Source organism: Lagopus leucura, unplaced genomic scaffold (assembly GCF_019238085.1).
Source record: "Lagopus leucura isolate 7727_CA_CO unplaced genomic scaffold, USGS_WTPT01 Super-Scaffold_650, whole genome shotgun sequence".
Lineage (NCBI taxonomy): Eukaryota > Metazoa > Chordata > Aves > Galliformes > Phasianidae > Lagopus > Lagopus leucura.
In genome coordinates, this window is record NW_024962253.1 from 5633665 (window position 1) to 5648180 (window position 14516).

Sequence of the window (14516 nt, forward strand, 5' to 3'; positions counted from 1 at the left end):
GTGCAATATACTATTTTTATTTGTTATTATCCAAATTAGTAGAAATTATTCTCTGTGTTTTGCAAGTTGACTGGGAGATGCCATCTCTTTGCACAATGTGCCAGAACCATAATGTAATGTAGACAAATAAGTATAGCCCAGTCACTGTTATTCATCTGAAATTAAAATGTTCCTTCTATTTACCAGGAATCTTCTTATTTGTTCAGGGTATTCATAGATATTTATGGAATCAATATGTAATTCAGTTTCAGTATATTTAATCATAATCAGCCTGAGTGTAGTGTTTAGCTGAACTTATAAAATGTACTATAATGACTTTAAAATGTTTAATTTAAGAATCTCTTCCTCTGTGCATATGAATCAGTTACCTGTGTTTAATTATTGATAGCAATTAGAGCACAGAAGCAGACAAACAGCATCTGGTGGCAGGAATAATTTCAGAGCCTAGCCCTTATTCAGTCTTCTTTGTAGCCAAAGGATTGCTTCACTGATTGATTCTTTTCAATGTATGAATTTGGTTTTGGTTTCTAAACAATTCTTTGAAAGCTCTCTATTATCTTTAAGGTCCTGTTAGGTTTATGTACATATGTGTGGAGCAGATGCTGGTCAGTTGTTTCTTTGATGCAATCAGAATCAGAAAATTATTCCTAAGGACTTCCCTGTTCTTATGTTTATTCTGTCCTGTGAACATTAAAATTTTAATTCTACATTGATATTCAAGTCTGAAGGTCAAAGAATTAAAATAGAAATCATTTCTGGTAAATGCCAAATAAACAATTAAATGAAAATACAAAATTTTATAAATTTTACAAAATAATGGTTATAGATATTAAGAGAAAAGGAATTTATTCTGCACCTACTGAAGCAAGATGGAAACTCTCAAAAGAAGTATTTACATTGTAGGCAAATATCCTATGATTCACAGTGTTGCACTGCCATTTATCAATGAATAACCTTGTGAAAAATGGAAAAATGCTGCTTCACATCATTAAGTACAGAAGTAATTTATCTGTACTGAATAAAAAAATAATTCATGCGAGTGCTGGCTATCAACTTTTTGTGAGAGTTTGTTGATCCTCAAAATATTCCTATGGAGGAACATCCTCTCTGACAATGAATAACTTCTTGAAAAAAGCTGTCTGCTACTGTTCCAATCAGTCAACTCCTAAAAGTAGACCTCAAGTATTCATGGAACACAGGTCCAAAAAAAAAAACATGAGAACCATGAAAATAAATGATGGAGGTATTGTTTTGGTTTGTTTTCTTCTCCTACAAATGTGAAGAAGTATTTTATAAAAATACATTGTGCTGTTCAAGGACAATCAAGACTCCTGCCGCAGAGTCTGCAGAGACTAGGAAACATTCTTAAGAATATTCATTACACAAGAATCAGCATGAGAGTCTAGGCGAGGATAGATATAAGTGTTAAATCTAATGAAAACTCAAGAATAAGTCTTGGACATGCGGTATATAACCTCCCTTTTATACACTGGGAGACTGTCACCTGTGTTCACATTGCTAATTATCCTTCCTAATCTCCCTTAACACTGACTGAGAAGTCAGGCTCTGAGAAGCTGTATTTCCCTATTGCTTTGCATTGTAACAGATGGGTAGAAAGACAGAGACAGGACAGATACTTAGTATTACTCTGGATGGGATTATAACATACTTTATTGAAAACGTTCTTTTAATAGATAATAATTCTGAGTCAGATGATAATTTTTTTTTTTTGTGGCCATTTTAAATTACTGTAAACAATTAGCACCAGATCTGCCAACTGTAGAAGGAGTGTATTTCTGTATAAAAAAATGCCCAGCCATCCAATTTCCATAATCCAATGTTGGCCTTTTACAGTAAGATGTGATGTAGTATTGCAAACTAGGTGTATGAAAGCTTTTTTTGTTTGTTTGTTTGTTTGTTTTAATCTACTCACTACTGTTCTCACACAGCCAGTTTATTCACCAAAAGCTTTCCCCATTGCTTTCTAATTTGATGAAGATGGTACTTTCTATATCTGCATGTTCAATAGTTGCATTTATTGTGATTTTTACCCTACCTGAAAGTCAATCTTGTCTCTAAATCTTACTCTAAGGATCTGATATATACATTTATAAATTTGGAATTCTTGTGAAGTTTTAGATACATCTCTCTCCATCTCCTCTCGCGCCCCCCTCCACCCCCCTCCTGCCCATCCAGCTGTATTTCATTCATATGTTGCTGAAAAATCCCAAAAGAAACAAAGAACCTCAGAAGATGCCTTAGTTTCCTGCGATTCATGTCATTTAATCATTTATTTCTATTTCATAACTCCTTATTCTTATATGTTCCACTTAATGCCACTTGGTATCTTTAAAACTTTTAATCTTTTCATAACCATTTCTACATAATGTCATTCCTGTAAATCACAGATTATCTTAGACTTAATTGCCCAGATTCCACTCCCATTTTTGTGCACAATTTATTGAAGGGAGATTTTTTATTTTTATTTTTTTCTCCTTAATTCTACATTGCCATTGTATATTCCAGAAATTAAGGACAGGTTACAATTTACCAATGCAGAAACAACTATCCTCTGAAAATGTTTGTTCATTAGTTTTGTTTTTTTTTTTTCCTCAAAGATACAACAAAAGTACTGTTGAAATATGTTACTTTGATATATCATATGGAACTACAAAAAACACAATGGAACTGTGTATCGCTTCAGAATTTTTAGCCATAAGCCAAAATGCATTTTGTCAGCTAAGTTTTCAAACTCATTTTCTGAGGAACGCTATGAGTTGTGTTGCGGTGAGATGGAAACAGAGTCATAGGCATAAAAAAAGAGCAAAAAAATTAGATTAGATTTTATTAATTATTTGATGTACGCATAAGTGTCCATATTAAAAGCCAATATAATGAATATTTATCTGCATACACATTCTCATATGTGCACATATATAATAAATAAATATGTGTGCTGTGCTATATACAGCTTTCTCTTAGGGGAAGATTTTTTTTTCCAGAATCCTGATCCAAATTTCTTAACTATGCTATCAAAGGAGGCCAGTTTTAAGGCAATCCTGTTAGTCATATATACTTCAAAATATCTCAGAATGTTCCTGAGAGATGTATATTCTTCACCCTTCATTATGGGAAACCTATTTCTCCAGTATAGTACTATATAATATTAGCCACAAAATATTGCTTTTGCCACACTGACATTGCCAGTATTGAAAAGGGGAGTTTTAAATGGAAGAATGAAAGTAGAAGGCTCTCCACATTCATCTACAGTTTAGAAGGTTCACAAAAGTGTGAAGTCGCCAATCCATCTCCATTAAATGTTCTCAACTGAATGAGAAAACAGCATGAAGATGAATTTAGTCTGAAACAGCAGCTTGTAAATGTGTGAACTGCTCCAGCCACCTGAGCTGTCTCTATTACTGCTGCCTCAGAAGCATCAATGCTTCTGTTCCTGTGATGTGCATCTTGCATACACACTCTTAAGAGCACTGATCTCAACATGAGATCTGTGATGCACTATGTTTCAGTTCAAAGGAGTGGGCTTTCTCTTCTACTTGTGAGCCTGAGGTCCCTCTTTGTAAGTGAAATACACTCCAAAGTGAGCCTGGATTTGGGGAAATAGGTGAAATGAGGAAATTAGGTGCTTTCAAAGAGGGAGAAATTTGCAAAATTCAAACAAACATTAAAAATAGGTCATTTGTACAGTGATCAATTCATATCAATACATCTAAACACGCTTAGTATATAACACAGTGTTACATTTCCCTCTCTCCTGTTTCCACCTGTGCTCCTATCTTGAACTTTAGACTGCAAGACCTTTGATTCATCCCAGATCATTTCTTCTGTCATACTTCTGCTCCTCCAGCACACTTCTACAGCAATGTGCCTAATTTCTCCAGAACTTTCTGTAAAAGTCCTAATATATCATTTTTGACACACAGACTAGACAGAGTTGGTCACCCTAAGAAGTCACTCTCAGATCTGCACTAGAAAGGAATACTGAAATTATTTCCCTTGAGCATATACAGCAATCATAAATGTTCAAGCCAAATCTCCTTAAGCCAGAAATATCAAACTGAACCTGAGTAACTCTTAAATAGAAATTCAAGTTCTGTGAACTTAATTCTGTTCATTTTATTGAATATCTTAGACAAACAGCCAAAAAAATATCCAGCAGGTCAAGGGAGGTGATCCTGCCCCTCTAGCCTGTGCTGGTGAGGCCTCACCTAGAGCACTGTGTCCTCACTACAGGAGAGATGTGGACCTGTTGGAAATATTCAAAGGAGAACCACAATAATGATCCAAAAAATGGAACACCTCTCCTACCAGGACAGGCTGAGAGAGCTTGGGCTGCTCAGTCCGGAGAAGAGAGGCCTCCAAGGTGACCTCTGGCAACATTTCAGTCTCTGAAGGGGAGTTGCGGGAAAGAAGGGACTCTTCAGTATAGTCTGTTGAGAAAAAGATGAAAAGCTTTCAAGCTTAGGGTATGTAGATTTAGGCTGGATGTAAGGAAAAGATTTTTACAGTGAAGGTGGTGAGACACAGGAACGTCCCCAGATATGTGGTTGATGCCTTGTCCCTGGAGAATATCAAGGTCTTCCAGCCTGGACCAAGTTCTTGGCAACCTGATCTAACTGTTCATTGCAGAAGAGTTGAATTAAATGAACTCTAGAAGTTCCTTTCAACTCCAACGATTCTAAGATTTTATGATCATATAAGAAAAAAATTAACAACAACCAAAGAGCTTTTCTTTTGAAGATTGGCAAGTTCCATCCAGAATGAAATACTTGTTCATGCTCTGCTTCAATGTTGGGTGTGTTAAAAGTCTGAGCACTGTTTTAAGCTAAAAACCTTAGTTTGCTAAAATAGTGATAGATATTTTGAGAGGAGAGCATGAAACAGTATGAATACTCTTTTCCACTGTAAATATCAGAAAATATATCCCATACTTGCAGAGACTAGACTCAAAATTTTATTAAATGCACCTCAAGCCATCAGTTTGACTAAAATGGCTGTCTGAGAAGAACTCTGAAAGGTAGAAAAGGCCAGGGGACCAAATAGTGATGGAACATAAATGAAATAAATTTCTGACCAAGAAGCATTAGGTTGAGACAACTGATTGAAAAGGAACATTACTGGTGGATGTGAATGTGTTTAGAGATGGGAATTTGTATCTTCTGCCTCAGAAAGACATTATACTCTAAAAGATAGCACTGACATTAAGTGATCATTTCACCTACCTTTGACATTTGAAATTAGATGCTTAGTCTAAGATGCGTTTTGTCCCTAGAGAAATAAGTTTAGAAGTTGCATCATGCTGTTAGTCAGAGACCCAGGAAGGAATCTTAGTTATCTGGGAAAGAATCCCTGCCTCCATTTACTCTGTTGGGAACCCTATTTTATATTAAACATCTTCCTTCCAGACTACTACTAAATGAAAAGAATCATACCTGGGCAATCTGATCACTACCAGAAAATAACTCTGTGCTTAACCAGAAATGGACATTTAGATCTCCTGAGTTCCTAGCACAGACCCTCACAGTGTCATTTCACAATATAAAAGGTCACCTGGTTTTAACCCCAGGAATTACACAATTAACAGGCCTTCAGAGTCTAAATTAAATGGTGTAGCTGTTTAAATAACTAAGTACACTAGAAAAGCATAACAAGGAAGAAATGTGATACTGAATTTGTGTAAATTTTTTTTTTTTAATTAACTTTCAATACCATTTTGTCTTTTTCTTTTGCAGGCTCCTATTTAATAAATAGTCTTCTTTACCTGAAAAACGATCACTTTATTTTAACAGATTCTCTTGGAAACCTTTCATGGAAATTAGAATAACAAGTAATTTCATTCATATAGCTTCAGGTGTACTGCTCAGATCAGCAATTGCAATCATGTACATCTTTGCAATTTTGATCTAAACGTAGATTTAACTTTCTAAATCCTTTTTATTATAGTCCCTATTTTAACTTGCACTAGTTAACTGAAATATTTCTCTTTTGATATGTGGATAGCCAGAAGAGTTCCAAGTTAATTGTTCCATCTTCAATTAGATTCCTATATACTGGGGACAAAAATCAAAGTTTCAATAAAAATTATCAGCTAGCCCAATGCTCTAGACCAGACATGTCCAATTACAGTCCACAGGCTTAATGCAGCCCAGGACCAGGGTAGTACTGTGGTCACTCCTGCATTTTGATACATACACAGGGCTAAACACAGCCCTGTGTACAACAAAAGACATTTATCCTTTCTTTCTGTTTTAACAAAGAAATTCAAGAATAGGTTTCCAGATTACTTAAAAAATCAAGATTGTTATAGATATATATATATATTTGACTCCATTTTGAATCAGCATAAACACATTATCTGCAGATTTTCAAATGGAGAGTAGAGTTGCAATCAGATATTCAACTAAAAAGTGTCATAGTTTCTCTTTACTAGACTTTAATGGGATCTACTTTACCAGAAGAAAATATCTCTCAGGTTACAATCACAGCTCATTCATGTCACCGATTTTTGGCAGTACATACATTCATGAGCAATTGTTTCCAAGAGCAAAGCACATGGAAAACAAAACTTCACCAAAATCTCTGACAAACACCTTGATAACAAACGTAATAATTGCAACCTTGTACATTAGTTTCACAAAAGCAGGGCCAAATATTCATCTGGTTTTATGTTTTTGTTACCCTCCCTTTTAAAAAAATGTTTTAATATTTTTTTTTTAATAAGATTTGTTACTTATATATATTAACTTCATATATGTTTTGTATGTGGCCCAAGTCAATTCTCTTTCACACAATCTAGTGCAGATAAGCCAAAATGTTGGGCACTTATTCTCTACAGTCAATAAAAGAGATAACTGAAGAGAAAGATAGAAGAATATCTATTGAAGTGTAATTTAAAGCAATGGAACAGTTCTGCAAGGAGTTCAGTAGCAGTTCGTTAGGATGGAGTTTTGTGACACATTTAAGTGACTGTCATTTCTTAAAAAAGGATTATTTGATATTCTAAAGCCTTACTGGAGAAAAAGATCTGATAATTTCAGAATTGATTAATATAATCTACACAAAAAATGTTTTAGTTGGCACATCTGGGCACAGCAGTGAACAGCCAAGTGACTAATGGCTGATGAGCACTGGAAACGTGATTGCCAAAGGGTATCCAAAAAGTTATACTCTTGAGAATTCTGGGATTTCAAATGACTTATTAAAGTCAATTTTATATTATATGCCTAAAAATTAACTAATGCATTAACTGTTTTGTAGATGTACTTTTATAACATAAATAGGCAAGAGATATACATGCATTCTGGATCTCATTTTGTATCTGTATTGAATAAGAAAATCTGATATATCAAATTTCCAGAAGAGACCTGCAACTCTGAGTCATAATGCATTTGGTATAAAGAGAAATGTATCTCTGTGTAACTTACTGAGTGTCTTCTGCTGAGTGTCACAAGCAAGATATCTGGAGTTTGAAAACTTTGAGTCTTACACCAGAGAAAGTAATAGTAATAGTAATAGTAATAGTAATAGTAATAGTAATAGTAATAATAGTAGCAGTAATAGTAGTAGCAGTAATAGTGGTAGTAATAGTAATGATAAACTTGAAGTCATCATGCTTGAATTAGAGAAAAAAAATAAACAAACATGCAAACAATTCCACAAATCTCCACCCTGAACACACACCCAGCAGCAAGAATGTCTTCATTATGTACCTCTTATCTATATAAAGACTTTAAGAAAAATCTTGGTCTGAAACAGCAGGTGCTAAATCAGTCAGCTTTACAAGAAGGCTGTGCAAAGAAAGCAGAAATTAATATTTCACAAGGGACACAGAAAATCACCTTTTGCAACACTGATATTACCATTTAAATGATCCTTGACAAGGATCTTAGTTTGCACCATTTTACATTCATGCTCAGCTAACAAGTACTTAGCATTCATTAAGCAAACCTGCTATGACAAATGAAAGAATGACTTCAGGATTGTTATCACCTTCCATGTTCCGGATGTGATAAATAATTAAAAACCTTTTGGCACATTGGGGTGTGTTTTTATGTTTTATGTATGTATAAGACTCCATATCTGTTGCAGACTAGGCAAGTATCACCTCCTACGAGGGCCTACCACTCTTTTGGATTTGGAAAACAAATGCTGGAATCTTCTTCGCAGTTAATCAACATAGTTCTGTTGGAATCAGAGGAGCTCCACTAATGTTAATGAAGTGATGCTGATGTTTCCAACTGTATACTTAGTATTGTGTTTTTCCTAAGAGAAAGAGTGATGACTGACTTCTAATTCAAATGAATCTTTTAACATCTAATTTAGAAATAGAAATCTGTTTAATATTTTTTTTTTTTTTTTTTCCTCTCAGCTGCACTAGAAAAAATAGTACAGTGAGTTATATACTCAGAATTTGTATAATATTTTGCATTGGGTAAGATTAAAAGGACAGATATGTGTCAGACAAATGATAGAAGAATTTATTAGTGGAATTGCTACAGTAATATTCTCCTTTCAAAAAATGAAAAGGAAAAAAAAATCTAAAATCTTTGTTATTGAATACCAACTTTCTCATGCTTCTCAATTAGAAAGAGAACACTACAGCACAAAAGAATACGTACCCAGGAAGAAACTGATTAGGAGATCTACCCAAAAAAGTCTTAGAGAATGTTTTTATTTTAAGTTTGAATTATATTGTTATTATAATTATTCTATTTCATATATTATAATATATAATATATATACATATTAGTATATATTATATATTATAACTTATATATTTTAAGTTGAAAAATGTTGTGTTATTATTGGGATATGTCAGTGAAGAGCTATTCTTTTTTCTTTCTATTTTTACTGATTTAGACAATTAGGTAAAGTTGTATTGAATTCATTAATTATTTTAGTAAAACTGAACATTAGCAGATTGATAAAATATTATTTATCTGGTAAATGAGACACTGCTAAAGTTAAATATCAAATGCCATTTTAAGCCTATTTATGATTAAAATTTATGAGCAGCTAAGAACCACACAGACATTTGCTCATTCCCCCCAAAGTGGAATAAGGGAGAGAACTGGAAAGAAAATAAAACTGTGGGTTGAGATCAAAAGTATTTACTGAGATAGAAAAGGAAAAGTTCGAAAACAACAGTAACAACAACAATAAGTGATGGCCTAGAGGTATATTCATAGAACCATAGAATCATAAAATGGCCCAGGTTGAAAGGGACATCAAAGATCATCTAGTTTCCACTCCCTGCTATGTGCAGGATCGCCAACCACTACACCAGGCAGCCTAGAACCACCTCCAGCCTAGCCTTGGATGCCTTCAGGGATGGGGCATCCACAACCTCCTTGGGCAACCTGTCCCAGTGCCTCACCACCCTCTGTGAAAAACTTCCTCCTAATATCTAACCTGAACCTCCTGTCTGAGTTTAAAACCATTCTCCCTTGTCCTGTCACTATCCACCCTTGTAAACAGCTCCTCCTGTTTATATATTCCTTTCAAATATTGTAAGCTCCACAACCTGGAGCCTTCTCTTCTCCAAGCTAAACAAGCCCAGTTCCCTCAGCCTTTCTTCATACGAGAGGTGCTCCAGCCCTCTGATCATCTTGATGGCCCTCCTCTGGACCCACTCCAAGAATTCCACATCTTCCTTGTGCTGTCCCCTTGTTGGATGCCCCCAGCTTTGCAATGCCCTGGCACTCAGCTCTCACTCCCTACTGGCACAGTCTCCAGCGACTCCAGGATTTGGTGATCAGGAGCTGAGAGTATTTCTCCTCACGCTCTGCTCTGTTGTCACCCCACGTCTTCTTATCCGTTGAGAAGAAGAGGCACTTTCCCTGGTATAGCAGCCAGCCAGAGGGGCAGCAGTCTAGAGATAGGGGCACAGATCAGCTGAGGCACTCACTGGCATCTGCAGAACCCCATCTCCTGCAGAGCTTCAGCCTTTCAACCATTCCATGTCCACCCCATGGCCAAAAAGCCACCATCCACACTTCAATACTGCAGGCATGCTGGGGCTGCCCTATCGCCATACCTATAGCCGTGCAGGAGCGCAGCAGGGTCACGGTGCTCTCATTAGCATTCAGCCTTCCCTGCACGCTGTTCAGCTCCTTCTGGGTTGCAGCCAGGGCCCATGAGACATTCGCCAGCTCAGCCTCCCACCTGCCCAGCTCCTGCTGATCTGTTGCCATGCTTGCTGCAGCTCCTTTCGCACTTGTGCCAGCTACTGCCACATCTGCTCCAGGCTCTGGTCCCACATTTGCACCTCGTGTGATAAGTGGCCATGCTCGGCCACTTGCTCCACAGATGTGTCCTGTAGCTGACGAGTCACCTGCCAGTCTGGGGACAGGGCAGGGTGAGCTGGGACACGGGGATGAGGCAGCCTGGATGGGAGGGAAAGGGCTGGGCACGGGGTAGGAAGAGCAGTGGGCGACCCCACTGAGTGGGAATGGATGGGGAGGACTGGGAAGTGTGCAGACTGAGGTAGGATCTGGCAGGGTGGGCTGGAGTAGGAGCAAAACAGGCTGGGGCAGGATCAGGGCAGGAGAGCAGGAAAGAAGAGCCTAGTTAGGAGTATGGGTGATGGCAGCCAATGGAAATACCCATGATGTGAGAGGGACAAATTGCAGCTTGGTACAACTGGGACAGACAGACCTACTTCCATGCTATGTGGCATCCACCCCAACCTCACCCCTCTCTTGTCCCCATGTCCCAGTGCCACCTGTCTCCACTCACAGCAGGCCCCTAGCACCATGGTGGCCACCACCAGCAGTAGACTGACACCCAGCAGCCCCACAGGGACACAGCGCCGGTGGGAATAGCACCCTGCAAGACACCAAGTAGCCATTCATCACCCTCTGTCACTTCTTGGGCAGCCCCAGACAGCATGGTGGCAACATGGTAGCACAGTGTGGGTGCTTTCTCTCTCCAAGGAGGGAATGGGAAGTGCCCTGAAGCAACATGCACAGCTCACACCATGACCTCTCACATCCCCATCCCAACCAGGCACTTACCTGGACTGTGCCAAGCCCCTTCCCCTGCTGTCCCCACAGGCATCAGCTCTGGCGCAATGTTCTCATGAGGACTCTCAGCCTCATCTATACTAAGGGCTGTAGGATGAGTAATGAGGTGATGATGCTGGCCATATGGGGAGGTGTGAGGTTCGTACATGCCTCTAGCGCCTGGCTGGCTGTGCCATTGCGCCCTGGCCCTTTGGCAAACCTCAGGTCAGTGTAGAGCACTCCCTGAGCCATGTAGACAATCCCTGAGTCCTGCTGTCTTCCACCCAACTATCTGGGGTGGTCTTTGCACCCTGACTTGGTGTGCAAAAGAGAAGTGAGGCCGGCTCTTACAGAAGCAGAACTTGGCTCTGAGCCATAGCGGATGGGACCAGCAAGGCACAGCCGTGGGGACCAGCACCCTGCCATCATGAGAGCTCTCTAACTCGACTGAGCGCCGACAATGGATCCATCAGCATTAGGCACAGTTGACAGTTTGTCTATTATATATTCTTGTTTGCTCTCCATTCTGTCCAGCTTTTCAGCTACTTTTGCAATGGCTGAAACACAAGCTCAGAGAGGGCTTAAATGTAACTCAAAGTCTTGAAGTTTATGAACCAATTTGTTTATAAGGGGTCTTCTTTCCCCTCTGCCATACACTGCTGCAAATGTACTGGCGTACCTTTCTGGTGCAGTCTTTGTGAATATACGCCACATGTTTGGTGTACACCTGGCTCTCTCAGGATCATGCTCGTGGTGTGGCTCATTAGGAATGAAACTGGGGCTATGTAGCGTTTCCTCCACAGCACATTCTCTGAAATAACAGATGCCTTTTTCTGTATCAGTCCATTTCTTTTTCTCAGGCATCAGATCACCTTTGAAGGGTATCTTTCTTTTACATCTGACAACACCCTCTACCAGAGGATGAAGGACTGGTTCTGGCGTGTACTAATGCCTCTGTCAATGGCTGAGTCCCTAGCAATGCCACCCAGCCAGCGAACTTCTCTACTGTCTAGCCACACGCTGTTGGTCCCATTGTCCCAACATCGAAGTAACCAAGTGGCGATAGGCTCATTTAGGTGACGTGAAAAGTCTTTTCTCAGACTTTGAATTTCATTCATTTTCAGAGATGGATCAACAATGGTAACGATATCTTGCTCACCTCTTACTCTTTCAAGACTTCTTATTGCCCTCATAGGTATTGGTAAGACTGTGGTCTCACTGACGGCCCCTCCCCTGGACTCAGTAGTACTTCCCCCATATCTCGGAGCCACTGCTCTGGACCTCTTTCCTCCTCTTCTCTTACAGTGACTGCTTCCTCTACTTTACCCTCCTCCTCTTTCTTCTCTTCTAACTGAGTCAAGACTCGTTTTATTTTCTGTCCTCTTACAGGGCAATTGACATCAATTTTAGTGCCTCCTGTGGTTGATAAGATTGATCAGTTCTGATGCTCTCACCCTCTAGCACTACTCGGAGTCTGTCTTATTCAATTATGAGTGCATTTAGTTCAGTTTGGAGGGTGTCCTGTTCAGACTGGAGGGTGTCGAGTTTGGATTGAAGGAAGTCTCACTCGGATTCGAAGGCATCTCACTGAGATTGGAGATTCTTTCTCTCAGCTCAGAGATTTTCCCCTTCATCTTGGAGAGTTTCTTTCTCAGCTTGGAGACACTCTTGCCAGGTTTTGAGATTCTCTTTCCTGACTTGGAGACTCTTTCTCAACCCCGAGATTCTCTTTCTCGGCTTGGAGACTCTCTCTCTGGACCTGGAGATTTTTTGGAAATTGGAAATTTTGGAAATTGGAGTGAGACAGGTGGGCAGCCTGACACTGCACACTTCACCCTCTTTAGTGAGAGAAGGGGAGAAAATAGAAACAAGAAAGCTCATAGATTAAGATAAATACAGGAAGATTATTTACCACATAACATCGCAGGCCAACAGACTCAGCTTGGAGAAAATCCAATTATGGTATTGCCAATTAAATAGATTGGGGTCAGGAGAATCAAAGACAAAACACCTTTAGCAGTTTCTGCCACTACTTTGCACTTAGACTTTTTCTGAGCTCTGGTTTGCGCTGTAGTTCCTTCAGGAAAACCTGTCAGTTTCACTGGGAGTTGTAGCAGACTAACAAAAAACTATCTGAGGTACGACTAGAATTATATCAAAATTTGCAGATAAGATTATCACCATAAAAGCAGGCTAAACTCTGAATGATTGGAAGAGGGAGCCTGTGGAAACAAGCTCAAATTTGGTGCATCCCTAAGAATAAAAAATCAGGGAAAGGTGGCAAGAGGCCTATACGGGTAAGCAAGGCACTCATGGATAAACTGAAAGAAAGCCCTTGAAATGTGGAAAAAAGGTTCAGTCCACCTGAGAAGAATATAGGAATGCTGTCATGGTCTGTAGGGATGCAGTAAAGAAGGCTAAGGCTCTCTTGGAATTAAATCTTGCAAAGGAGGCAAAGGATAACAAGAAAGTTTTTTAAGGTACATCATCAGAAAAAAGAACCACAAGGAAATGTGTGGATCCCCTACTGGAAGAGGTGGATGCCTTGGTAACAGGGAATGCTGAAAAGGCAGAGATCCTCAATCCTCCTTTGCTCCATCCTTTAATGCTAAGATTAGCCTTCAGGAATCCCAGCCCTGGAGGTAAGAGAGACAATCTGAGTAAAGGAAGACTTTCCACTGGTTGGGGTGGAGCCGGTCAGAGAGTGTCTAAGCAAAATGAATGCACGCAAATCCATGGCCCATAGTGGGATGCACCCACATGATCTGAGAGAACACAAAAAAGTGATTGCTAAACCACTACTCTCCATCACCTTTGAAAGGTCTTGGCAAATGGGAGAGGTGCCTGAAGGCTGGAAGAAAGAAAGTCAGCCTCCCCTCTGTCCCTGGAAAGGTGATGAAGCTCAGAATGAGGTCATCAGAGGTGCAGAGTCCAGTTGAAGGCCTGTAACTAACAGTGTTCCCCAGGAGTCCATGCTGGGTCCAGTTTTGTTCAACATCTTCATCAACTACTTGAATGAAGAGATAGAGTCCACCCATAGCAAGTTTGTTCATAATACAAAGCCGGGAAAAATTGTTGATGTACCAAAAGGCTGTGCTTCCATTCAACAAGACCTGGACAGATCAGAGCATTGGATAGAATGAGGTTTAACAATAGCAAGTGTAGACTCTTGCAGCTTGGAAGGAATAACCACATGCATTAGTACAGGTTAGGAGGACTTGCTGGAGAAGAGTTCTGCAAAGAAGGACCTGGATGCCTTGTGGGCAACAGGTTGGTCGTAATTTAGCAGTTCGTCCTTGTAGCTAAGAAGGTATGGTGGGGTGCATTAAAAAGAGCACAAACAGAGGTTGACTGAGGTGGTCCACCCCCTCTACTCTGCCATAGTAGGGGCACATTTAGAATACTGTGTGTAATTCTGGGCTCCCCAGTTCAAGAAAGACAGGAATCTTATACAAGGACACCAGCAAATGGCCACAAAAATGTTAAAGGGCTTGG

General features: G+C 39.5%; 1 protein-coding gene across 1 annotated transcript; it reads right to left on the minus strand.

The window, feature by feature from the left end:
- Positions 1-9734: 9734 nt before the first annotated feature.
- Positions 9735-11273, minus strand: LOC122174971 (B-cell differentiation antigen CD72-like). Its single transcript, XM_042862305.1, is given in 6 exon segments — positions 9735-9889; positions 10055-10201; positions 10204-10359; positions 10756-10845; positions 11034-11129; positions 11189-11273. Coding segments are annotated over 6 exon segments (729 nt in total).
- Positions 11274-14516: the final 3243 nt, after the last annotated feature.